At 46.4% G+C, this 27,811-nt stretch overlaps 1 protein-coding gene across 1 annotated transcript; it reads right to left on the bottom strand.

Moving 5' to 3' along the window:
* Nucleotides 1-2,673: 2,673 nt before the first annotated feature.
* On the bottom strand, nt 2,674-24,341 carry LOC123345632 (killer cell lectin-like receptor subfamily B member 1B allele C). Its single transcript, XM_044982623.1, has 6 exons — nt 24,243-24,341; nt 13,951-14,049; nt 13,395-13,541; nt 7,859-8,013; nt 7,112-7,224; nt 2,674-2,797 (listed from the first exon to the last, which is right to left on the bottom strand). Exons 1-6 carry the CDS (start codon nt 24,325-24,327, stop codon nt 2,674-2,676), a joined length of 723 nt encoding a protein of 240 aa, XP_044838558.1. The 5' UTR covers nt 24,328-24,341.
* Between the last annotated feature and the right edge of the window lie 3,470 nt (nt 24,342-27,811).

Genomic DNA, 27,811 nt, shown 5'->3' on the forward strand with positions numbered 1-27,811 from the left:
TTTTTGGTCTGATATCTAAGATGTAATTGACCTGGGTAAGTGCTTTTTGGATGGGGAGTAACCTGAATATGGCCGTGATTCTGGCTGTAAGGAACCATCTGTCACAAAGGCAGGCTCACCTGAGTGGCGAGACAGATCAGAGTACACAAGGGGACTCCATGGTTAGGCTGTTACAGTGCCTGAATTTACACTAGATCAGTGGTTCTCAAACTTTTTTTTGCTGATCACTTGAAAATTGCTGAGGGTCTCGGCGGGCCACTTAATGATCTTTCCAAATATTGTTTGTACCATTAGCTAACTATTGTAAAGCGCTTTGGATACAAGTGCTATATTAAAAAAACCCTTAATAATTAACATTTTTTTGTTCTACAAATAAAAGTACACAACTCCTATTTTAATATCACTAGTCTTAACCTTTCTAATGTGATGGATGTGCCCTCTCTCCCTCCACCACAGCAGCCCCCGAGCTAGAACTGGGAGGGTGTCTCCCTCTATCCCTCGCTGGGGCTGGGGCTGGGGCTGGGGCTGGGGCTGGGGCTGGTGTGTGTGTGTGTGTGTGTGTTCGTTCTCCCCTGCCACAGCAGCCCCCAAGCTGGGTCTGGGAAGTAGGCGTGCTCTCTCTCCCTGGCAGCCCTGGAACTGTGGAAAATTGCCTCTTTCTCTGGCCACCACAGCCCTGCACATCCCAAACCCCCCCCCCCCCCCTTCTCAACCCACTGTACCCTCCCACCTACTCCGTATTCTCCCCCCCCCCCAGGCCACCACCTCAGCTTACATGTGCGTCTTCTCCAGGGTCCAGGCACCTAATTAGTGGAGCCACACCTGCGTGGCTCTACTAATTAGGTGGCTGATCCTTCATTTTCTTGTGTGCAGCCGCCCAGGCATGCAGGTTAGAGGGAACTATCTGAGGACCACCTGAATGGAGCTCGTGGACCACTGGTGACCTATGGACCACAGTTTGAGAACCTCTGCACTAGATGGTTGGTTGGTGAAATCTGAGTCTAGAACTCTCAGCCAGTTTGGGGTTTGTGCCTGGTTCCCAGCAGTCTGCCCTGAGGTTGTCACTCACCCTCTCCACACACTGCAGCCAGCTGTATAGCAGGGCCCTGGCTTCAGTTCCCTCCTTACAGGACAGAGGAGCTGAGCCAGCCCAGAAAGGGGGTTTGAGAGCAAGGTGTAAACCAGGGAACCCTTGGTGCCAACTGGCAGAGTACAGGGGGTGCGGAGGGTTTACAGGGATCCCCTGGCACTGATGGCTACATAATAGTTCACCAAAAGGTGGTTATAATCACTGCAAGATGTGCCTATGGATAATAGGTAAGGAACTATGTATCTATACTGACATTAAAAATGAGGAGTCCTTGTGGCACCTTAGAGACTAACAAATTTATTTGGGCATAAGCTTTTGTGGGCTAAAACCCACTTCATTGGATGCATGGAATGGAAAATACAGTAGCAGGTGTGTGTGTGTATATATACACAGTACATGAAAAGATGGGAGTTGCTGTACCAAGTGGGGGACGAGTGCTAATGAGACAAGTCAATTAAAGTGGAATGATGCCCTTAAGGTCTTGCAGTTAAGGCAGGTCACCAGGAGGTGATGTATCTCAAATGTTCTTTTTGGGCAGGTGGTAACAGGTTCTCTCCTTGCCTAGTCAGCTGTGTATTGTGTGTACCTGTAGCTGGATGGGGATGCCTATTTGCATAGTGAATCAGGTGCAAATTGAGAGATTGTTTCATCCTGTAAATTTCCTCTTTCGTGGATTTTGCAAACAGCAGGGGGCGGTCTCCTGTTTAAGAACAAAGACAAGGGGTTGGTCTGGTCTATCCTGGTGTGCGGAGACACACACTGGATCCCTCACCTGAGAGGCAAACTGACAGCACAGGTCTCGTGAAAGAAAGGTCACAGCCTGCCTGGCTGTAAAGCGCTGCAAGGATTTTGGGTGAGCTGTACTTGGTTAGACAGGAGAGTATCTTGGTACATAAGTCCAGGCTCTAGAACACATGATGTGTCTTTATTTTATATGTAACCATTTGTTTCCAACACTTCTACTTGACTCTTAGCTTTGTTGAACTGACACGTGATTTCACTATGAGCATATGTCACTGCTGTGTGTTAAGCGGAGCAGAGAGCTGAGGTGGAGCTGGTAAGCTGGGGGGCAGGAGTGGGGGCATTCCTGTTCCCTTGGAAGCAGCAGCTGTGTGATTACTGCCCGTGTCCAGGGGCTGAATGCACCAGGGGGATGCTCCGAGGGCTTGAGGGCAGAGTGGGCCTATTGCTACCCTGCAGTGACTGCAGGCCCAGCAGCGAGCGTGTGTGGGGCCAGTGGAGTTGGGGAGCTGACCCCTGGCAGGCACAGACAAGGCTCCCTCAGGCAAAGGGCAGGTGGTGGTGAGGCACCTCCCAGCCCTGGGTACCCCGGGAAGCAGCTCAGGGAGTAACTTCCTGCAGGTTTGGGGCAGTTATAAATTACACCCCCAGGCCCCAGCCCAGTGAGAAGGGCCGAGGGGAGGGACTGTGACTGCGAGGGGCACCTGAGTCCCAGCACCTCCCAGGGCTCTGCTCTGCCCTCAGCTTAGAGCTCTGCCTAAAGCCACAATCCCGCTCCGTGAGCCTACACGCAGGGGACTGCATGTTACGGAGACGCAAATACAGAGCCTCCGCTCCACTGTCTATATCACGGTAGCTTCTTTCTGGCAGATCCATTTGAACTCAGCACCACAGGTCTCAGACTGAATCTGGTTGTCTCCTATCCAGCCACAGCTGTTCCCTTCAGCAGAGCCTGAGACTGAGAAGCTGCAGAATTAAAGAGTCAGTGTCATTATGGTCCCTGTAGCAAGGAAGGGCCCAGAAGTGAGTCTTTTCTCCCCCTCACTCTGATGGGATGCTTGTCTCTGGTGGTGTTCTTCATCTCTGTAACTTTCCTACAGAGCGTCAGTCAAGAATGTGAGCTGAGTTAGGGGGCCTCTGGCAAGGAATGGAGGAGGCTGAATCTCATGGGGTTGGTAACCTGGTACTTTCTTGATGAAAGCAGCCACCCTGAGCTCCCACATCTCGGCTTTCCTTTAAAAACACAGTCTGAGCCTCGGGAGAGAGGAAACCTGTGCTGTGGGACCTGGGTAACAGATGGCTGCAGGGAGCCTGAGGACTTGTCCGGATGAATGGTTGGGGCTGGGTTCGCAAAGGGACTTAGGAGCCTAGCAGCCACTTTAGACATCTCCATCCCAGAACCACGTCCCCCTGGGATTCACAAACCCTGGGGGTGACTGAACTGCTCGGTGCCTTAATATTCAGAGTAAAAGTTTCCTAGGTACCTGTGTCTCTGTCACTCAGCCCACGTGCTCCTGCTGCCCTCTGCTGCTGGCTACCTAAGCCCCAGTGTGTGTGATGCATGAGCCAGCAGCAGACAAGCGTTCCTCTGCCTAATGCACCTGCAGGCCCTGAGCCACTCAGCATGTTCAAAGGCCACTTACCAGCTTGGGTCCCACAGGTGAACTCCTACAAAATAGCAGGGAGGAGCAAACCCAGGGGTTGGGGCACTCACCTGGAAAGTGACAAAGAATCCTGTGGCACCTTATAGACTAACAGACGTTTTGCAGCATGAGCTTTCGTGGGTGAATACCCACTTCTTCGGATGCATCTGAAGAAGTGGGTATTCACCCACGAAAGCTCATGCTGCAAAACGTCTGTTAGTCTATAAGGTGCCACAGGATTCTTTGTTGCTTTTACAGATCCAGACTAACACGGCTACCCCTCTGATACTTGACACCTGGAAAGTGGGAGACCCCATTTCAAGTCCCCCCTTTTGCCTGCAGGGGAGAGAGGTTTTGAACAGGGGTCTCCCACCTCTTAGAAGCAGCTGCTAATACTGAGCTAGGGGTAGTCTGAGTTGTGTGGGGTCGGGGGTGTCTCAGTCTCTTGTGTGAATAAATAATTTAAAGAGTGATTGGAGCAGAGGGACTAACTGTCACCTCAGGGCATGATGCAGAGAGATGATTTCTAGCCCCCATCAGTGACAGCTGCTTGGAGCAGCTGGGCCTGGCACCCGCAAGGGGAGAGGCAATTCCTGATTTAATCCTCAGTGGAGCACAGGATCTGCCCCAGGAGGTCAAGGGAGCTGAACTGCCTGGTAACAGTGACCAGAGGGTAATGACATTTAGCATCCCTGGAGGGGACATAATACCAAACCAGCCCACAACAGTCACATTTCACTTCACAAAGGGGAACCACACAAGCATGAGGGCGCTTGTTGGATGGAAATTGCACAGAGCTGTCACTGGGGTGAAATGCCTCCTAGCAGCAGGGCTTGTCTACACTTAACAGCGCCGCAGTGAAGATGCTACCTAAACTGATGGGAGGGCTTCTCTCATCAGCATAGATAATCCACCTCCCCAACTGGCAGTAGCTGTGTTGACAGGAGAAGCCTCCCCAGCAATATAACGCTGTCTACGCCCAGTGTTTAGGTCGGTATAATTGTATCACTCGGTGGATTTTTCCCACCCCTGGACAACATAGTTATACTGTCATAAGTCTGTAGTGTAGCCCGGGGCTAAGTGTGTACCCCAAATAAAAGAAGACAGGAGGAGGACCAAAAAAATGCCACCCTGGCTAAACAGCAGAATAATGGAGGCTATTAGAGGCAAAAGGCATTCTTTAAAATATGTAAGACAAATCCTAATGAGGAAAATAGGAAGAAGCACAAACTCCAGCAAGTGAATTATAAATTATCAGAGGGGAGCCGTGTTAGCCTGGATCTGTAAAAGCAGCAAAGAGTCCTGTGGCACCTTATAGACTAACAGACGTTTTGGAGCATGAGCTTTCGTCGGTGAATAGCCACTTCGTCGGTTGCATCCGACGAAGTGGGTATTCACCCACGAAAGCTCATGCTCCAAAACGTCTGTTAGTCTATAAGGTGCCACAGGACTCTTTGCTGAATTGTAAATGTTTAAGAAGGCAGGCCAAGGAAGAATTTGAGAAAAAACTTGCTAAAGATGTAAAAACTATTTTTTTAAAGTACTTTTGAAGCGGAAGCGTGCCATACTGACAGTGGTGTGTGCAGTGTAGTTGTAGCTGTGTCGGTTCCAGGATGTTAGAGACACAAGGTGGGTGAGGTAATATTTTTTACTGGACCAAGTCCATTGACCTAGCTACCGCCTCTCAAGGGGGTGGATTTCCTAAAGAAACCAAACCCACGTCCATCACTGTAGAAAGTGTCCACATTGCAGCGCCGCACTGGGACAGCTGTAGCGCTTGTAAGGCAGGTCTAACCATAAAACGTTGCACCAGTGCAGTTGTGCTGCTGTAGCACTTAAGTGAAGACACTCCTTCACGGCCAGGAGAGCGTCTCCCCTCGGCATAGTTAATTCCCCTCTCCGAGGGGCGGTAGCTCTGTTGACGGGAGAAGCCCCCCCCCCATTAACATAGCGCTGTCTACACAGGGAATTAGGTCAGTGTAACTACATGGCTCAGGGGTGGGGATTTTTCACACCCCCGAGTGACGTAGCTGCACCACAGTACGTTTGTAGCGTAGACCTCGCTGCGGCATAGATGGAGTCTTGGGCGCCAAATTCCCCGAGAGAGGTGGCGGTTGGCATCCTCCCCCTCGCCTTCTCTCCCATTGTTCCCCACCTAGCGTGCTGGCTTTGTGACTAACACTCTGAGGTGCCGATCTCTCCTCATGCATTGTACAGGGAACCCGGGCACCCAACTCAGGCTTTGTGACTCCCGTTCTGAGGCACCGATCTCTCCCCATGCATTGTACAGGGAACCCGGGCACCTAACTCAGGCTTTGAGAATCCCAGGGACTTTCTAGGCACCATGACACTCAGCATCCCAACGCACAAGTCCCTTTGTGAATCTCGCCCTTAGGGCACGGCAGGCTGGGGTGTAAATCTAGCTTGCGCTCACTGGCCGTGTGCACAGTCTGACCGCACACTGCAAGTGCCATAGGGAATTTTTAGTGCACAAGAGGAGGGTCCCCAGGGCAGTCCGTGTGCACACAGAAAGCTTGTGTGAGGTAGGTTTACATCCCAGCCTGCTGCCCACAACGTGCTTGTCTAGACAAGCCCCAAGACGGTCTCTCTAAGCTGGGGGATCTGCCCCCCACACCGCAGTGGGGTGTTAACCCTGATCTGCACTGATGATAAATCCCACTGTTCTAATGGAAGGAAGTAGAAGGAAGGATCAAGGGATAAGGGTCCGCCCAATTGACTGGGAGCAGCAGCTCACTGTGACCCCACAAAAGGGGGTGCCTGAGAGACACCACCACTTTCTGCCCCTCACCCACCATCTGACACTGGGAGCACAAAGACCGGAGGGACAGAGCCCAGGGGAACCCAGCAGAGCCCAGAGACAGGGCTGTAGTAAGACATTTGAGGGCCCTACACACAACCTCTTCTCAGGGTCCCCCTTGCACAGGCAGGAGCAGTGGCCACATTCTTACCAGTGATTACATGTCACTGCCTCCAGCTGCCGGCCCAGAGAAGCTGACGTGTAACAGAAGGAGGATGGTTGAATTCCCTGCTCTACCCATGGTCTTGTGTCACTCTGGGCAAGTCATTTAGGGTGGGATTCACAAAAATATGTAGGCACCTAACTCCCCTTGAAATCAATGAGCATTAGGCACCTAAATACCTTTGTGAATCCCACTGTTAGTCTCTCGGTGCCTCAGTTTCCTCAGCTGTAGCATGGGGATAATAGCCCTGCCCTGCCTCAAAAGGGTGTGAGAAGATAAATACAGTAAAGGTACTGAGGAGCTCAGATACTATGGTAATGGGGGGCCAGATCAGCACTTTAAGCCTTGTCTACACTAGGAGGTGTTTCTGGTGCAGTTATACTGGAAACCCTGTAGTGTGGACACAGCTATATCCATTGCTAAGTGTTTCTACCACTACAGCTTATGCCAGTGCCCCCGATCAGCATAAGCTACACTGCAATAAGCACAGGCACATTGGTATAACTGCAGCTACACTAGGGCCTTTGCGGGCACACCTAGGTTAGGAAAATACCCTTAACCAATGTAACTACGCTGGTAAAATGTTTTAACATCAAGTTATACAATGGAGCTTTTCTCAAACATCTCTCAGACAGTAAACCGCAGGCAGCACTTACAGCATTGGATCTAATGGGGAACCGTCCACCCAGGTCCATTTCCCCCCTGGGGATGTCACTTTAAGTCCAATCCAGGCACCGTTTGCATCTTGTGTAACATCCTGTATGAACTCCTGTGAGGTGCAAAGCAGAGGGGGTGCGGTGAATATGCTGTAAGATGCTGGGACTCCCTGAGCACTCCCGTTTAATACCTGCTCTTGGCTTTAGTGGCTCTGCCCATGCCAGCTGGAGAACCCCCTGACCGGAGCTAAGTCACCCTCTCCCCTGGGCGGGTGGGGTCCCAGTGCAGGGGTGGGGAAATGTGGCTCTCCTGGCCACATGGTGACACCAGTACTGGTCCTTGGTGTCACAGGGTGAGCTGATCCTTTACGTAAGTCCTGGGTTCAGCCTCACCTGGGACTGCAGCCCGAGGTCAGTGTGACCAGGGTGAGATTTGGTGGAGTAGGGGGGTTGTGTGAGTAGCTCTATGCAGAAGGGCTCTGCTGAGCTCCCAGACAGGGCTCAGGGGTGCAGCTGGGCAGTCTGGGGTGGGAACGCTGTGGGGGTCTTGTTCTGAACGGTATGTTAATCAGCCAGATGCCCTGAAGGGGAGAAAACCCCGCAGTGCGGAGTTTGATTAACTGGGAGAAAAGGAGAAATGAGACACAGGGGTAGAGCCAGGCTGGATAATCCTGCTGCTCTTGGATTGTAACTGGTGACACACGTCTCTCTCCAGACGGAGTTTGATGATCCTATATTTTGTGTTACCATCTCCTCCTGGTTCTGGATCACGAGCATGCGAGAGCTCTTCCCCGAGCAGTCATCACGGCTCCGAGTCCAGTTTTTACGCTCCTTAGACAGCCAGTAGCACTTGTCCCCACGCAGCAGCCAGTCGCTGGGGCAGAGTTTGCACCCGGAGCCCTCTGGAGGGGGAGATGGGAACAGAGGTGTCATTCATTCTGAACATGCAAATTACGGCTGGGTGAAAACTCTTGTTCAAAGTTCTTTTTTTTTAATGGAAAATGCCATTTTGACCAAAATAAAAGTGTTTATTGTAGTTGTCATTTTTTGATGGGGAGAAGGGACTCAAAATGGAAATACTGATTTGGGGGGGGCGGCAGTAGGGAGGGAGGATTTCATTCAGTTTTGGAGGGGAAATAAACATTTACTCTCAACATTTCCCCCCATTGGGAAAGAGGGGGAGGACTTTCACTTTTCTACTTCCTTCAGAGGACATCAAACTGTCATTTCTTTTCACATTTTTCATGAACTAGGTTTACAGTGTATCAGCTCTCGTTTTAGATATTGCTTAAGTTTTTCCCTACAGCCATGTAAAAAGCCTTCAGACTCAATGTACTAGTGAGGGCTTTTCTCAGGGTCAGCACTCAAGCAGCCCGGCACACTGGAGGCCAGGGCAGCAAGGTGCTGGCAGAGCTGGGAGGCCAGAGAAGAGAGAATTCACTTGAAGTCTTTACACAGAGCTGGTTTCTTACTAAAGATCTGCTCTGACTCAGTCACAAGTTCTGGGCTCTATGCAGGAATCACTGGGGGGGATTGTCCGGATTGGTGTAGTAAAATGTAGTTCCTGGGGATGTGACCATGTCAGATCATAAAAGCTGAACACAGACAGACCCAGCCTGTACCCTGATGGGAGACCTCAAGGGAAGCTGAGTGTTGAAACAAATAATATTGATGACTGAGGGTACGTCTTCACTACCCGCTGTATCGGCGGGTAGCAATCGATTTCTCGGGGATCGATATATATCGCGTCTCATCTAGACGCGATATATCAATCCGTGAACACGCTCCTGTCGACTCCGGAACTCCACCAATCCGAACGGCGGTAGCGGAGTCGACATGGGGAGCCGCGGACATCGATCCCGCGCCGTGAGGACGGTAGGTAATTCAATATAAGATACTTCGACTTCAGCTACGTTATTCACGTAGCTGAAGTTGCGTATCTTAGATCGATTTTCCCCCGTAGTGTAGACCTGCCCTGAGATAGGACACCACCTAACAAGGCAGAACTGAACCCAGTGCCCCAGTCTGGCAGTAGGGGACGCTGTACCACTGCTAGTGCCATGGTTCAGCTGCAGGGTGACCAGACGTCCCGATAAAATTGGGACCTTCCCGATATCTAGGCGTTTGTCCCGCATCCCAACTATGTTTGGTCAGGACGCAATTTGTCCTGATATTTCGCAGTACTCCATTTGTTTTGTTTTTTTTGGTTTTGCTCTGCCGGTGACCCTGCCCCCCGCCCCCCCATGTGTCCCGATATTTTCTTCCTCTCATCTGGTCATCCTATTCAGCTGAGAACTAAAAGCAAGGTCCACTTGGGTTCATTAAGAGCTGCCATACTGGGTCAGACCACTGTCTGTATTGCTCAGTATACTGTCTCTTACAAAGGCCCATATCAGAGCTTCAGGGGAGTGTACAGAACAGGGCAATTATGGAGTGATCCACCTCTCTTCCACTCCCAGCTTCTGGTAGTCAGAAGTTCAGCATCCCTCCAATCCTAGCATTGTATCCCTGACCATCTTAGCTAATAGCCTTTGATGGATCTATTTCTTTTTTGAACCCAGTTATACTTTTGACCCTCACAACATCCCATGGCAATGAGTTCCACAGGTTAGTTATGAGTTGTGTGAAAAAGTACTTCCTCTCGTCATATTAAACCTGCTGCCTATTAATTTCATTGGGTGACCTCTGGTTTTTGTATTGTGGGCAGGGTAAATAATACTTCTCTATTCATTTTTTTTCCACACCATTCATGTCCTATCATAGGGGTCGACAACCTTTCAGAAGTGCTGTGCCGAGTCTTCATTTATTCACTCTAATGTGAGGTTTCACGTGCCAGTAACACATTTTAACATTTTTAGAAGGTCTCTTTCTATAAGTCTATAATATAGAACTAAACTATTGTTGTATGTAAAGTAAATAAGGTTTTTAAAATGTTTAAGAAGCTTCATTTAAAATTAAATTAAAATGCAGAGTCCCCCAGACCGGTGGCCAGGACCCGAGCAGTGTGAGTGCCACTGAAAATCAGCTCGTGTGCCGCCTTCGGCACCCGTGCCATAGGTTGCCTACCCCATCCTATAATATGCCCCCTTCGTTGTCTCTTTTCTAAGCCGAACAGCCCTCATCTTTTTAGTGTTTCCTTGTATGGAAGCTGTTCCGTACCATTGATGATCTTTTTTGTCTTTCTCTGAACCATTTCCAGTTCCACTACATCCTTTTTGAAATGGGGTGACCGGAACTGTACACAGTATTGAAGGTGTGGGTGCACCATGGATTTATATAGAGGCACTATGATATTTTCTGTGTTATTTTCTATCCCTTTCCAAATAGTCCCTAACATACTGTTAGCCTTTTGAACACTGCTGAATATTGAGAAGAAGCTTTCATTGAACTATCCACCATGACTGTAAGATCTCTTTTTTTGGGTGGTAACAGCTAATTTAGAACCCATCAGTGTATACATATAGTTGGGATTATTTTTTTCCAGTGGGCATTACCTTGCACTTATCAATGTTGAATTTCATCTGCCATTTGTTGTCAAGTCACCCAGTTGTGAGGGATTCCTCGGTAATGCCTCACAGTCAGTTTTGAACTTAACTATCTTGAATAATTTTGTATTGTCTGCAGACTTTGCCACTTCACTGTTCACCCCCTTTTTTCAAATCATTAATGAATATGTTCAACAGCTTTGGTCCTAGTACAGATCCTCAGGGGACCCCACTATTTACCTCTTTCCACTGTGAAAGTGGACCATTTATTCCTACCTTTTGTTTCCTGTATTTCACCCCATTATTGATCCATGAGAGGACCTCTCCTCTTATCCCTGGCTACTTACTTATTTTAAGAGCCATTGGTGAAGGACCTTGTCAAAGGCTTTCAGAAAATCCAAGTGCGCTATAGCCACTGGATCACGCTCATTCACATGCTTGTTGACTCCCTTGAAGAATTCACTTATGTTGATTCTTCCGCAACAAATCATGTTTATCTATGTATCTGATCATTCTGTTCTTGGTAGAAACTATAGTGAATTTGCCCAATACTCAAGCCAGATTCACCAGGGTGTAATAGCCAGGATCACCTCTGGAGCCCTTTTTAAAAACCAGCATTACATTAGCTACCTTCCAGTCATCTGACTCTTCTTGAATCATAGAATATCAGGGTTGGAAGGGACCTCAGGAGGTCATCTAGTCCACCCGCCTGCTCAAAGCAGGACCAATTCCCAACTAAATCATCCCAGCCAGGGCTTTGTCAAGCCTGACCTTAAAAACCTCTAAGGAAGGAGATTCTACCACCTCCCTAGGTAACCCATTCCAGTGCTTCACCACTCTCTGAGGGAAAAAGTTTTTCCTAATATCCAACCTAAACCTCCCCCACTGCAACTTGAGACCATTACTCCTTGTTCTGTCATCTGCCACCACCGAGAACAGTCTAGATCCATCCTCTTTGGAACCCCCTTTCAAGTAGTTGAAAGCAGCTATCAAATCCCCCCTCATCCTTCTCTTCTGCAGACTAAAACAATCCCAGTTCCCTCAGCCTCTCCTCATAAGTCATGTGCTCCAGCCCCCTACTCATTTTTGTTGCTCTCCGCTGGACTCTTTCCAATTTTTCCACATCCTTCTTGTAGTGTGAGGCACAGTACTCCAGATGGGGCCTCACCAATGTTGAATAGAGGGGAATGATCACATCCCTCGATCTGCTGGCAACATCCCTCAATCTGCTGGGTGGTCTGAACCTGTTCAAATTCTAGCCTGGTGTGACTTCAATTTGTCTCTCTAAAACACCTCCTGCAGTTCCAACAGACTATGGGATTCTTCTTCAGTCATTTCCCTTACACATTGTATAGCAGTGCTCTGTGCTGCTGAACAGCTGTTGAGTTTCACCCCAGAGGTGGCTGCATTTCAGTAGTGGGGGAAATGATTCCAGTGAGTCCTACAGAGTTTGTAAAACACTTTGTGATCCAACCTCTATAGCAGTTGTAGTACATTATTATTAAAACTGTCTATGCTCTACCAATGGGAATTACTCTGACCATTAGCAGCAAAGAGTCCTGTGGCACCTTATAGACTAACAGACGTATTGGAGCATGAGTTTTCGTGGATGAATAGAATACCCACTTTGTCGGATGCATCTGACCACTAGATGTCACTGCTGCTCCTCTGCATAAACTGCTGAGAATTATGATTTAATTGTACTTAAATTGTAAGCTATTTGGGTCAGAGACTGTCTTTTTATGAATTTTGTTAACAGCACCTGGAACAATGGGGCCCTGATCCACAACTGGGTCTTTTGGCATCACTGCAATATAAATCAATGGTTAGTATTACAGGAGAACAGAGAACAGAGGCCACAAAAATGAATATGGACCCCATTGTGCTAGGTGCTGCACATACCCATAGTAAGACAATCTCTGCCCCAAAGAGCTACCAATGCAAACATAGGATGAGAAACAGGTGGAGATACATAAAGAGGGAACAAGATGACAGGGAGAGTGAAATAACCGTATTGGTACAGAAAGAGGCAGTTGCTGCATTTACCTTGCACCCACCTATTGGGACTGATGAAAAGAGAAAAGACAGAGGAGCTGGGGGTGTATAGTACATCACTATCACACCTAAAGCATTAGAGCATATTAAAAAGCGTCCCATCTACTTAAAAGTCACCCTGAACATTCTTTTCCCAGATGTAGTTATGAGTAGAGTTGATTCATAAAAAATTGCCTTTTTTCAAAATGAAAATCTTCACAGAAAACTTGTTGCATTTGAACTTTTCTAGTTGTTGTTGAAAAAATCTTCTGCCTCCTGAACACTTTGACTAAAAAATGAAAGTTTACTCCCATGGTTTCGCCCCTTTACACTATCACTTTGGCAATGTTGCCATCTCTCATATTTTTATCACACATCTTGTGAAGTTTGGTGTTTTCTTTTAAGCCCCAGCTCCTGGAGTCAGGGGATTATGTGAGAATGTTAGTTTCATTAACGAAAGTTTCTGTCCCTCAGAACTGCAGAGAATTGCAGAGAAAAGCTGACAGCAGGCCCCAAGTGCAATCTAAAGGCTCAGAAACCAGAAGGCAACTCATGGTTTTTGAATGCTTTGAACGCTTGGGGATCACAACACTGGAGTAATGTCTATAAAGGGGCCTCAGTATGAATGAGAATCTGGTCCATTGTGTTTCAACCTGACAGTGTCCCTTTAACATGGTGACTGGATTTTCAATCACAGCGAGGGTGCTGCAAACTCTTCCAGGGAGAGTGACTCATGCCTCTGGGACAGTAGGAGCTGGGGTTACCTGCCAAGCTGCCATTGTGGGGTTCACATAGAATTGGTTTCAAGCGAGACCGGAAATCCTCTTGGCAGGAGCACTCTGCTTCATTATTCTCCGATGTATTCAGAGTTCCTCTGGTCTGTCCTTCACAAGAGAGATGTAACTGGGAAACTTCAAAACAGCATCAGTGTCAATGAAAATCACTTCTATTGCAGCTATTTAGGAATTTAAAAAACAATTGTGGAGGATGTAAAATCATCAGTGCAATGTGTCCATCACAGCTAGGGTAGGGATAGAGGAAGAGAAAATCCTATTCACTACTCAATGTTGGTGCATTTCTGTCCTCCACCCACATGTAACAGTGAACCTGTCTTAGTTGGATCACACAACTTTTATGCATCTAGCTTTTAAATGCACCTTGTTCTGGTAACATTTTGACCTGGCTGGTGATGTAATGCCAAGGATTTCATTCTTAAACGGACTGGAATCAGGAATGGAATATCAGTGGGATTTGGGAATGAGAAGAGAATTCATGGAACACCATTAAGCCCAAATGGATAAATAGATTGGCTCTACTTACCCCAAACCCCCAGGGCTATCACAGCTATTGTCAGGACGATGTTCCCAGCCCATCCGGCCCCTACAGCGATGCGATGCCACCGGGGACATGGAGGGGAACCTGTAAGAGGCAATGTTTGGAGAAACACCATCAGCCCCCAGCGTGAGAAATAACAATGGAACTTGTTCTTCTCTGGAGCCTGTCCCAGCCTCCTTACCTGGGAGTTCCACTCCTCTTCACATAACACTAGGGGCGGCTTTACCAATGGCAGCTTCTTTCACCCATTTCTCACAAAAGCACCTTCACACCTTTTTCCCCACACTGTCCCTTATGCATGATTTAGGCCCTCCCTATATCATTCTACACAGCCAGATCCTTTCTTACATTCCCCCTGTAAAGTGACACCCATGTACATTGGCCAAACCAGACAGTCTCTACGCAAAAGAATAAATGGACACAAATCTGACATCAGGAATCATAACATTCAAAAACCAGTGAGAGAACACTTCAACCTCTCTAACCACTCAGTGACAGACTTGAAGGTGGCAATTTTGCAACAACAAAAGTCAAAACCAGACTCCAAAGAGAGACTGCTGAACTTGAATGAATATGCAAATTAGATGCAATTAACTCTGGCCTAAACAGAGACTGGGAATGGTTGGGTCATTACACTAATTGAATCTATTTCCCTATGCTAAGTTCTCCTCACACCTTCTATGGGTCATCTTAATTATCACTTCAAAAGGGTTTTTTTCCCTCCTGCTGATGATAGTTCATCTCAATTGATTAGACTCTTCCTGTTGGTATGCATACTTCCACCTTTTCATGTTCTCTGTATGTATAAATATCTCCTGTCTGTGTGTTCCATTCTATGCATCCGTAGAAGTGAGCTGTAGCTCACGAAAGCTCATGCTAAAATAAATGTGTTAGCCTCTAAGGTGCCACAAGTCCTCCTGTTCTTTTTACCCATGGTAAACTGCCTAGTAATAATGGCTAGGCAAAAAACAAACCATGTGAAACCTCCAAATTGTTAACCAAGCTAATACATATCACCTTGTGTCCCTGTGACCATCTCCCTTGTCTTCCCTCTCCCTGATCCCTCCCTTCATGTTCTAAATACCCCGGTTGTGTTTTGACCCCATTTAGACCCCCAATCCTATAGATACTGTTATGCCAGGAGTCACCAGGTGGTGCTGTTACACACAGTCATATACATTCTTTTTCTTAATGTGTGAACACTGGTCAGTCTTTGAAGCAGTGTTATATTATTGTTTATTTTGTGGTATACAGTAGCTTCTTTGTGGAGGAGCTGTGGCACCAGCAGGGGAGTTTGCTTTCTGCCTTAATTTTTCTAACTAGAGTCACATCTTGGGACAGAGTTGCTTCCTGGGAACCAGGTATGGTTTTTGGGCTGAGACTCCTGAAAGAGGGGTTTGTTTGCATGCCAGTTGTGACCACCTCTGTACCAGGACTGGTGTATACAGTGTAAATAAAGAAATTACACTTAGAAATACCCAGCCTCCATGTCACTACATTTTACTCGATTGTGAAAACAGGCCAGGCTCCAGTGTCTACCAAAAACAGGGTGATGATACTTGTGCCTGCACTTAACTTTAAGCATGTGAGTAGTCCCATTGACTTCAAAAAAGACCACTTATATGAGAAAAGCAAAGCACATGTGTAAAGTGTTAGCAGCATGGGGCCTTAGGTTGTAAATGATTTGGTTGAGAACCAAATATACTTGTGCAGCGCCTAGCACAATGAGGCCTCAGTCATGACTGGGGCTAAGTTCTAGGTGCTACTGTAATACAAATAACAATAAATCTGTTGATCAGAGGCCAAGTCACCTCTGGGACACCCCTGCAAGTCAGAGTTGAAGAAAGAACTAATGATTAGAGGGAGGAGAGAATTAATCACATTTCAAAAGGTGTTCCCATTTTTTTTTAATATTAAAATTTTTGCCTAGTTCTGTAGTTAGAAGGAAAACACACACACACACACCCCAGATCAGAAAGTTTGCAAATATTTTGTTGAACATTTTTCCCAATTTTATTTCTCAAATTTTGAAATTTCAGCGAAATTTCAAAATTCTTAAAATTATAACCATTTTTACTGATGAGACCAGTTATTAACTAGATAACTTATCAATGCTATTTGATGATATGGCTGCATGGTAAATCTCTTGTGCTGATGAACCAGCACTGTTTGCACAGAAAGGAGTAAGGCAGTGGAGAATTAGACTCTACATTAGAGACAGGGCTGCCCCAAGCAGCCAAAAAAAAAAAAAAGCCACGATTGGCGGCATTTCGGCAGCAGCTTTACCGCCGCCACTTCATTCTTCGGCAGCAATTCAGCGGCAGGTCCTTCCCTCCGAGAGGGACTGAGGTACCCGCCGCCGAATTGCCACCAAAAAGCTGGATGTGCCACCCCTTTCTGTTGGCCGCCCCAAGCACCTGCTTGCTGCGCTGGTGCCTGGAGCCGGCCCTGATTAGAGAAGGTTACTACTCACCTTGTGCAGTCATTGGGGTTCTTCGAGATGTGTGTCCCAGTTGGTGCTCCCCTTTAGGTGTTGGTGCATCCCTGCATCTTTGATCGGAGAATTTCAGCAGCAGTGCCCACCTGGGTCATGCATACACAGTCCCCATCTCGCAGCACCATTGGAGCCTCCTCTAGTGTACATGTGACCCGACCCTCTCAGTTCCTTCTCTGCCGCAGAGTCTGGAAATTGAACTCCAAAGTAGAGGGGAGGAGAGTGGGTAATGGAGCACCCACAGGGACACATATCTTGAAGAACCCGTTACTGCACAGGGTGAGTAAGCTTCTCTTCTTTTATGTCCCTGTGAGTGCTCCATGGGGGTGACTATAGGGTAGTACCCAACGTTGGACTGAAGGGGCTTCGGAGTTGTAGGGGTGAGTGAAGACAGCACTGTTAGCCTTAGCAGTGCATCTGATCTTGAGCTCTGGGAGATCGCATAGTGTTTTGTGAATGTATGTTCAGAGGCTCAGGTGGCAGCTCTACATATGTCTATGAATGATACGTTGTTTAGAAAGTCTACTGAGGTATTAATGGATCTAGTACAATGAATTCTGATCCCGGATGGGGATTGTTAGTTCTTTCGTTGGTAACAGAGGTGAATGCGCCCTGAGATCCATTTTTAGAGTCTGTGTGTGTAGATCGTGGCTCCTTTAGAATGTTCGGTAGTGGAGACGAAGAGCCTTGGGGATTTTCTGGAAGGTTTAGTTCTATCAAGATAAAAGCTAGTGCATGTCTGACGTTCAGGGTATGTAGTACTGAGTCCTGTTTGCTCTCGTGAGGTTTGTGAAAAAATACAGGAAGATGGATTGATTGATGTGGAAGGATGAAGATATTTTAGGTATGACCACTCGGATGTGGTCTGAGGGTGACCATGGGAATAAAAGGCATAAGGTGGGTGAGCCACGAGAGCCCCTAACTCGCCCACACAGTGGGCTGATGTAATAGTGACTAAAAATGCTTCCTTCGTTGATAGATGTATCAGAGAGCATGTCACTAAGGGTTCGAATGGGGCCCCACTGAGGCAGCATAGTACCATATTCAAGTCCCACAGCAGCACGGGAGCATATAATTCAGGCTAAGTGCTCTGAATGCCTGTAAGGAAGCGTTTGGTAATCGGGTGTGCAAACAGTGACATCCCATCAATCCTGTGATGGAAAGTTTTAATAGCCATCAGATGTACCTTGATCAAACTAGTCGATAGTCCTAAGGTTTTTAGCTCCAAGATGTAGCTCCAAAATCAATGGAAGAGGTGAGGAAACCAAAGTGTCTTGCTTCGCTTGGCACTATATGGCGAACCTCTTCCATTTTTGAAGGTAAGTCTTGTGCATGGTTGACCTCCTACTGTTTAGTAATATGTGTTTAACCTGTTCCGAACAAGCTAGTTCCTCATGATCGAACCATGTAGGAGCCATGCCCGCAGGTGAAGTCTCTCCAGGTGTGCATGGTAGACCTGCCTGTCCTCCTGTGATAGAAGGTCCGGTTAGAGTGGAAGAGTGCGTGGAACACATAGCAACATCTGTATCAGGTAAGACTACCAAGTCTGTCTGGGCCATGTTGGGGCTATCAGTATGACTTTTGCTTTGTCCATATGTATCTTGTTTATCACTGTCAATAGCAGTGGTATCAATGGGAACACGTATAGAAGTGGTGCTTCCCATCTGAGGAGGAAGGCATCCCTCAGTGATTGGGGTTCCCAGACCTGCTCTCGAACAGAATTGTGGGCACTTGTAGTTCTGTGATGTCGGAAAGAGGTCAATAGATGGGTGGCCCCATTATTGAAATATGTTCTGCAGGACAATGTTGTTTATTTCCCATTCATGATTGTGAGAAAATTCTCTGCTTAATGTGTCTGCTGTAGTATTCTGACAGGCTGGAAGGTAGGAGGCTTAGATGTTGATATTGTGTTGGATGCACCAATTCCACAATTTCATAGCTTCTGTGCAAAGGGAGTAGGATCTGGTATTATCTGGTGCTGGTATTATCATTGCTAGTGTGACAGCCTGAACAACTGGACCCTCACAAATTTGTTGAGCTTTCTAGGACTCACTTGGTGGTGGTGGTGACGGAAGACCACGTTGAATAAAAGGGAGTCAGACATTCCCCAAAATGGAAGATGGACAGTGTCATCAGCACTACAGAGTAAGCAAGATTGTTAAAAACTTTGACCAAGCCCTCAAAATTGTTGCTTGGAGGAGGAATATTGAGACGATGGTGATGGAGGTCGGCATCTCTGTGGTCTCTGCCTTTGTGGTTCGTGCTGCCATTGATGTTGGATATATGAGGCATACCTGTTGCATTGGTAGGGCTGGTATCTGTTTTGTCTACTCTTCGTGGCAGGTGTATAAATTCCCAACGTTCTGAGGGTCATTCATGAGTTTGTCATCATGTGGAGGACTTTGTCCATGTTGGCGCTGAAGAGTTTTCTGGCAGTCAAACGGGAAGTCCTCCACCATGGACTGTATTTCCCTGGGAAATCCCGAGGAATGCAGCCAGAAAGCCTGGTGCATTGACTACCGTGGTGGCCATGGATCTTGCTGCTGTGTCAGCCATGTCTAAAGATGCCTGCTTGTGTTTCTGCAGCAGTGAGGTTACAACTGAGAGTTAACACCAAAAATAGAAGTTGCATTTTCTATCTTTGCTGTTCTTTTCTCTCCCCTTTTGTTTGTCTGGTTTTCTCTTTTAGAGAATCAGGATCAGACTTGAAACAGCAACAGCTCCAGCCCATCTCTATTAACCTTTTCTCTTTTCCCTAAAAAGGACAGTTATTAGCATCTTTAATACAATAAAGACGGTCAAATAGGGTTTTTTTTCCTCTCCAGATAAAGGGAAAGGAAATAAGGAATGGTGTTAAAATGAAAGCCTTATTTAATGCTTTATATTTCAAATGCTTCAACTGCTTTTCTTTGTTTTTTGGTATCTTTAATCAAAGGTTAAAATGATTTGTAATGGTGTATTTGCCATGGGTCTAAGCAAGCTGAGGTACTTGTATGTCAAACTCTTAACCTTGTTTAACACTGTTCAGTGCTACACAGTGACGGGGTTTGTTAACACCTTTGACCTTTTGGGCCCATTTTTTCCATCAAAATTAACACAATGGTGCCATAAATGGACTGCCCCTCCCCTGCCAAGAGGGGAGACTATGATGCATCATGGGAGATGTATTCCAAGCAGGGATATAGTGGAGGAAATGGAGACATGAGGCACCCAAATTACAAATCCCATGAGACACCATGGCAGCATTTCAGAACTGAACTATTTCGGTTTTCAGATGAAATATTTCAGTTACACTTTTTTTTTTTGCCAAAAAGTAAAAAATTTCTGTGAGGCTGAGGGAGGAAAACACCCTCCAACAAGCTCTAAATGGATTTGTACAGACGATACTCAGAGAATTTGCGCCGCAGAACATGTGTTGGTGGTGATAGTACATGAAATGGAAATAGTCCAGCTAGGGCCTTAAATTTTCAAGTAATTCAGAGGTTCATAGATTTTTAAGGCCAGAAAGAACCATGATGATTACCTAGTCTGGCCTCCAGCGTCACACTGACCAGAGATTTTAATACATTTTACATTGTTTTTCACAAAGCTGTTGTCTTATTTGATTGTTCATTTTTGTATTCTGTCTTCAATTAAATCGACTAGCTAGTCTTTGGCATCCACTCACTCCACCACCATACATGTGGATTATCATTTCTCTAAATGTTACTATGGCTGTAACTTTCAAAGGAGCCTAGTGTCATTTCAGTGGTGACTGAAACCCCTTAGGCTTCTTTGAAAATCCCAGCCAAAATACTTCAATGGTTTGCTCCTTTCCTGAGAATTGTACTGTGGAATGAAGCTAGTGAGCCAAGGCCTATTCTCAGTCACCCAGGTGTACACTAAATGCAGAGACGTTCCGCTAAGGCAATGTTTCTCAGCCTGGGGGGCGGGTTTAGAGGTGTTGCAAGGCCAGGGCTGGTGTTAGGGGGTGGCAAGCACAGGGCAACTGCTCGGGGTCCCACACCACAGAGGGCCCCGTGACGCTAAAGTACATGCTTCAGCCCCAGGCAGCGGGGCCTGGGCCTCAGCTTTGGCTTCCCTGGAGCCTGAGGCCCACGACGCGGGGCCACAGCATGTAACTTAGCTTTGCAGGGTCCCCTGTCAGCAGTGGCTCCAGACACCAGCGCTCCAAGCGCGTGCCTGGGGCGGCAAGCCGCGGGGGGTGCCCTGCCAGTCCCAGCTAGGGCGGCAGTCAGGCAGCCTTCGCCGGCTTGCCTGCGGGACGTCTGCCGGTCCTGCGGATTCAGCGGCAATTCCTGCCTGCTGTGCTTGGAGCGGCAAGAAGCTAGAGCCGCCCCTGTCCCCTGTGGTGTGAGGCCCTGGGCAACTGCCCCGTGTGCCACCTCCTAATGCCAGCCCTGAGTATTATTAATAATTTACTTAATAATATTTAAGGTAAGAGATCACAATTTTTTCAAGTCTTGGTATGGGGTCACAATTTTTTTTTTTAAGTCCAAAGTGGGTTTCCAGCACAAAAAGATTGAGAAACACTGGACTAAGGTAACATCCAAATTTACACAGAAGTGACAGTGCCGTTACAATGGCTCAGCGTCTTAATTTTCATCAGTAATTTTTTTGTAAACAGAAACATCATTAAACCAAACTCACACTACATTTTCAAACTGCGTTCTCTAGGGAAAGGGTTAGAATTAACTTTTTGCTACAGATGAAGCTCGTGACACTCTTAAGGCTACTCACAGAGTTTATAAACACTACAGAAGACTAAAATTTCTTCCTGTTGTAACCACTCTTAATTCTGGGTCACTTCAAAAATTGCATACTTCTGTTCATAAAAGTGGATCTTTATTTGAGGATTCTCACAGACACCTAATTCAGATCGCTACTTTTAACTTTACAGAACTAATTGTTCTGGAATTATAAGTGGAAAAAAATAGTGGAAATAATTTCTGAATAGTTAAAAATTATTGTCTGATATATATGTATCATCAGAATGAGGCCCCTGCTCCTAACTAGAACCTCTTAGCACCATCATCTGGCAAATTTCATATTAATTAATGCTGGGGATGGTTGTTGTGTTTTCTGTCTTCATTTTAAAACGGCTCGTTGAATTTACTTTAAAATTTCTCAGGAAAATTATCTTGTAGCTTCAGACTAACATGAATTATTTCAGACTAAAAGCAGAGGGGGTTTTAGGAACAGGAAGTAGAAAAGTCAAGATCTTCTGTATATTGTAACCTATCTTCCAATTTTAACTACAGTATGAAGTCAATACTGTGACTTCATGATTCTACCAATAACTTATGAGACGAGTTAATTTTAATTTCAGCATTAGACTCTGATCCTGCAAAGATTTCAGCAGAGGTGTAATTTTAAACGTATGCGTGGCTGCTTCAGTGGAATGACTCATTTGAGTAAAGTTAAATGCGCACATAAGCGTCTGCAGGTTCAGGCCTTGGGATGACCCATAGCACAAACCTCTACACCCTTGCTGCAAGCATTTGGAGCATCAGGCCCTTAGTAATAAGACAGGAAATACATTATCGCCAAGGGTTGTGGTGGATTCTTCATCACTAACAATTTCAAAATCAAGATTGAATGTTTTTTCTAAAAGATACTCTAGGAATTATTTTGGGGAATTCTACAACCTGTCTTATAGAGGGCATCAGACTAGATGATCACTGTGGTCCCTTCTGGCCTTGGACTCTGTGAATGAAGGCCCCACTCCTGCACTTGGACCCATGTGAGTGGACCCTTGTGCCTATTGACTTCAATGGGATCCTGTACAGGTGTAACTGAAGGTCCACCCATAAGGATCAGATCAGATCACAGGAATGAGGCCTAAATTTCCAGTCATTAACATAGTGTCAGTCTTCATCTTAACAAAATTATATAGCTGCAGCTAGAGAAACAATTTAAAAAACAAATTCAGTTCTCGGATACACTTGTGTAAATTTGGAGTAACTTCACCGACCTCTATGGCATCACTCTGGATTTACACTGATGTAACAAGCAGAATCTAAATCCTAAAATATTTTTCAAGAGTAGATAAGATCCTGTCTGAAAATAATATTGAAAAATGAATGGATACAATTTCATGACAGTTCACAATAAGAATTAAATTTGACTAGACAGCCACATATTATGCTAAGCTTTACTGTGATGTAAATAGATACCAAAGCAAGATCTGTTGAAAAATATCAACCGTTAATAAAATTGCACCAGGTATTTCTATAAGAAATGGTTTCAGAAGATGTACAATAATTCAGTTATGTTCAAGAGCTCTAAGTGTACAGCGATACATTTTTTTTAAGTACAATACATTTGTAGCTATACTTAGAGGAAAACTTATGAGATAAAGGAAGCCAGAATCATTGGCAATATTCAAGTATAACTGAAGGTAGTTAACATATAATATGTTTGACTATAGCATGTTAAACTAGATATACAGCTTGATTAAATATTTGGGCTAATAGAGTGGGATTCTTAGAAACATCTAAATCACTTAGGCACTTTTGAAAATTTTACTCTTCATGTAACTCTGTAGTCTTACTGTACTTATGGAAAATACACCCTAAAAATAGCTATTTAATATTTAAATGATCCCCCCCCCCAAACAGTCTCCAAATATCAAGATTTTTAACATTTTTAATATCATTTTTCAGAGGAATCACAAATAATTTATGATACTCAGTTTACATCCTTTAACTTAAATTGTAACACATGGTTCACATCCGAAGAAGTGAGCTGTAACTCACGAAAGCTCATGCTAAAATAAATTTGTTAGTCTTTAAGGTGCCACAAGTACTCCTGTTCTTTTTACATGGTTCCTTGTATTTTAAATATTCCTAAAACACTGATAACTCTTCATTGTTCTCAGCTCTGCCACTGTCTTCTCCTTGACAGTCCCTCCTGACTGTCCATACTTCAGTGGAGCTACAGTGCAATAACTTGCTGTCTCTCCTGCGCTCAGAAACAGAACACATCATCTCTGTCCTTGGAAAGCTTCCCTGGTTTTGTGTCCATTTCAGCATCCAGTAGAAAAATCCCCTTCATTATCTCTGTCGTTCCCTCCCTGCTCGCCTTTGGCAAGGTTCTTCTCCGGTCCCATTCCTCAGATACCAGGCGTCCCTCTCCCTACTTACATCGCTTACCCACCCCGACACCCCCCAGTACCCACCATCTGCCAGTCTCCATGACCCTCTGCACATAATTGGCTCCCTACCTAATTTCAGGTCCACCTCTTCTCTCAGAAGTATGTGGATTTTAACTTTCTCTCTAACAAAACAATTAAATTCTATTCTACGAGTCCCCCCACATTCCTTGTGCTTTGTCATTCTTTCTCAGACTCACTCAATGTCCTGCTCATTGCCCCCAACTATAACCCACTATACTATGTACTGTTACCTCAATAGTTTGCTGATATGCCTCAAATATGTATGTATGTCATACAAAGTACAGCTATATTGCATTTGTATTTGTATTTGTATTTGCATGTTTAGACTGTCAGAGGCTAAGAAGTTTTCTGTGACACGCTGGACTAACAAACTAAAGTGCACTATATTACCTTAACGGAATTAAGTTGCCAAATGCTGAGAATGGTAAAGAATTTCATATTAGCTAAGTCCCACCACACACAAAGCAGAGAGCTGCTCCTTGGCTCTGGACACAGTTTCTCTAAGCTGTCTCTGCTGTAAGCCAAACAAAAAATATCTGAGAAAAATGGAATCCTAACCACAGACTAACCACCTTGATGCAAAAATAAGAAACTAAATCCACTTACTGAAGTGCTGAGATGGTTGTGGTGGCCTTGAAGAGGAACTGGCTCCTGGAATTTTTAAATCAGCATAAATTATTTCTCCAGCCATGGCAAGTACAGAGGAAGGTGTGAGCGTACAGAAGGGGATCTGTGTCTAAGAGCAGTCTCCTGTGTATGTCTGCCCTCTTCTGAGCAGTAACATATTTCTATTTTGTTCTATGCAGGATCTTACACCACGCTCATCATCATAGTATCTGTGAGACTTCTAGTAGTGCATTAAGCAGTGTGACTAACATCCGTTACATGTTTGTTCTTCTTCGATTGCTCATGTGCATTCCACAGTAGGTGTGCGTGCTCCCCAGGTGCACCAGTCCTGGAAGTTTTCCCCCTAGCAGTACCTATAGGGGAGCGCCCCTAGTGACCCCTGGAGTGGTGCCCCATGGCATGGTATAATGGGCGCTGCGTGCTCCTCCCACCCTCAGTTCCTTCTTGCCGCCAGTGAAGGTGCATTGGAAATGCTCTGCTCCAGCCTTGCTGTAGATTCCCCCTTGGACTTTGTTAGTTTATATCTAGTAGTACCTGTAGTCGAAGTAGTTTTTAGTTAGTTTAGAGTTAGTTAGTGTGCCCAGGTCGGGGCATGCCATGTGCCCTGGGCTTTAAGTCGTGTGACACTTGCAAGCGGCCAATGCCAGTGAGCAATCCGCACGCGGACTGTTTATGCTGTCTGGGAAAGACCCATTTCAGTGATCACTGCAAGATTTGCAGATTCTTCAAGCCTTAGACCAAGAGGGAGCAGGACATTTGGCTTCGAGTCATTTTGATGGAGTCGGGCTTGAGTCTGGCACCATTGTGCCGCTCCGAGTTGGTGCCGAGCACCGCGGCATCGGTGTGCGGCGATCCTACAGTGCCCTCCACCAGCCGGCACTGCTCCCTGTCCACAGGGCACTCCAAGAAGGCTAAGAAGAGGTCTTCTCCACTGAGACACTGGAGCAAGACCGGGGAAGAGACTAGACCCACGTTGGGCTGTTCTCAGTCCCCATTGGCCTCCCAGCCTCCAACTCAAGTTGAGCGGAGTAGCCCAACCCTCTCTGAGCCTGCCTCCCTGGACATCCGGATGCCCTCCACGCTGGAGGCCCCGCAGGTGGCCTGGGACATTATGTGTCTGCCGGTACCAGGGGCACCGCCACCATTGGCTCCCTGGTCCAGAGGCAAGCCGTCGCTTGGATCCCCGCAGTTGCCACTGGACGGTACCAATACCGGTCTAGGGAAGGTTCCTGATGCCGTTCCCCACTCAGTGACTGCCCTGTGTGCAGTCCGTGCTGGTCACTGTCGACCCCCACCAGGTTGTCTGGCTGGATACTGACTGGCAGGGGTTCCAGGCATCGCTCTGCCTCAAGGAACTGTAGACCTTGTGAAAAGAGCATGTCCCATTGACACCAGGAGAGTCAGCACCAGAGGTTCTCATCTCTGAGAGGCTACCGTAGCCCATCGCGATACAGGCATCAATGCTGTTCCTGTTCTTCATCTCGCTCAAGGTCCCCACCGTGGCACTGCTCTTGAAGTACCAGGCATCGATCACCAGCATCTCGCCATCACGGATCTGCCTGTTGAAGCCAATCGCGGAGCAGCTGCTACCAGCGGGACTCCCACTCCTCCACACCAGGATCCCGGTCTTGTGGTCGGCATCGTTCCCGCAGTGGCACCAGACTTCTTGGCTGGCATCGTGGTACCAATGGGGCCTGAGGCCGCTCTGATTCAGCTCATTTTAGACTACTTCCTTCACCTTAGGGCCCAAGGCTTAGCACCCTCATCCATCAAGGTGCACTTGGCGGCCATATCGGCCTTCCACCCACTGGTGCAGGGCCACACGGTGTTCTCCCATCTATGACTGGCCAATTCCTTAAGGGGTTGGATCATCTCTTCCCATACGTCAAGCCCCCAGTCCACAGTGGGACCTGAACTTGGTGCTGAGTTCTATGGGAAGGGGAGGGGCAGTTCTATGGGAAGCCAGTGTAGAGAGCGGAAGACAGGTTTGATATGTTCATGGTAGCCTGTGCTGTTGAGGAGACACACTGCTGGGTTCTGTACTAGTTGGTGTTTCATAAGCGCTGAAAGTTTCTTGCCCAGGCATATTATATAGCTGTAATCCAGCTGAGAGGTAACAAAAGTGTAAATAACTGAGGTTAGGTCTTCATTTGCCAGGGTGGGATGGCATCCCTAACCAAGCAGAGATAATAGAAAGTGTTACTCACAGATGCTGCTACGTGAGTGTTCAGTATCAGCAAGAAATCCAAGAGTACTCCTACATTACAGACTGAATTGCCCATGGTGGAGGTGTACCTTCAACCAGTGAAGACAGCACCATGGCTGTAAGTTCTTCAAAATACTTTCCTCTGCCCATCAGCATCAGCTCCTTCTTATTCAGATTCAGCCGGCTGTTCTTCTCCTTGGAGGGACTGGACGCATTACACTGTAGGTAACTCACCTGCAGTTTCCTTAAAGGAGGCGGGACTTTGGATTACTTGAACAGAGACAGCAGCACTGACTTGCTGAAGGTGGCATCATCCCAGAAAACTTGAGCAATAACATAGTGTCTGAAAAAATGTAGTACAGATGACCACATTGCTGCTATGTGAATGGCCACTATCAGTATGCATCTGAAGAAGTGGGGTTTTTACCCATGAAAGCTTATGCCCAAATAAATCTGTTAGTCTTTAAGGTGCCACCGGACTCCTTGTTGTTTTTGTAGATACAGACTAACACTGCTACCCCCCGATACTTGACACGCTCAGTATGTTGCTCAAGAAGGCTGAAAAAGTGGAATGAGCTCTAGGGGAATGGGCTGTTAGCCTCTGAGATGAGGAACCTTTGCTATATTATAGCAGAGCTTGATAGAGTCAGAAATCCAATGTGATACACCCTGGGCTGTAACTGACTGCCCTTTAATCCTTCAGAGAAGTCCACAGAAAGTCTAGGCAATGACCCGAAAGACTTTGTGATCACCAGGTAAAAGGACAGAGCATTCCAAACATATCCAAAGTATGACATTTCTCCTCAGCTTTGCTAGAATGAGGTTTAGGAAAGAAAACTGGAAGATGAATGGTCTGATTGAGGCAGAATGCAGGTACAACCTTAGACAAGAACTTAGGGTACAGTCAAAGGGAGACGTAGCCCTTGTGAAAGGGTGGTCAGCTAGTGGTACCCTCCTCGCAGAAGTAGTTGGTACCAAAAAGCCAGTTTTCATTGATAGCAATGATAAGGAAGTTGTTAAAAAGTTTGAAGGGGAACCATTAAACAAGGCAAAACTTAATTCAAGTCTCATGAAGGTATGGAATCAGACACAGAAGGGTACACATGAATGAGGCTCTTTAAAAATCTAGATACCCAGAGATGTGAAAAGACAGAAAACTCATCTACTGGTAGCTGTATCACAAAGATGGAAGGTAAATGGACTCTCACAGTACTGATGGAGAGAACAGAAGATTTCAAATGCAGCAGTCCTTGGGTTGGACAAGAGGGTTTTAGACGGAGACTATGGACAGGAATCTGTCCATCAGCATATAAGCTATAGTAGTAATAGAGTCTAGATCCAC

The sequence above is a fragment of the Mauremys mutica genome, chromosome 12 (assembly GCF_020497125.1).
Source record: "Mauremys mutica isolate MM-2020 ecotype Southern chromosome 12, ASM2049712v1, whole genome shotgun sequence".
In the NCBI taxonomy this organism is placed as follows: domain Eukaryota; kingdom Metazoa; phylum Chordata; order Testudines; family Geoemydidae; genus Mauremys; species Mauremys mutica.

Coding starts and splice junctions, on each gene's coding strand:
- LOC123345632 (XM_044982623.1), bottom strand. CDS start 24,327: ATGGCTGGAGAAATAATTTATGCTGATTTAAAAATTCCAGGAGCCAGT. Junction 13,542..13,950: donor GATAGCCCTGGGGGTTTGGG/GTAAGTAGAGCC, acceptor GCTGTTTTGAAG/TTTCCCAGTTACATCTCTCT. Junction 7,225..7,858: donor TCCAGAACCAGGAGGAGATG/GTAACACAAAAT, acceptor TGCACCTCACAG/GAGTTCATACAGGATGTTAC.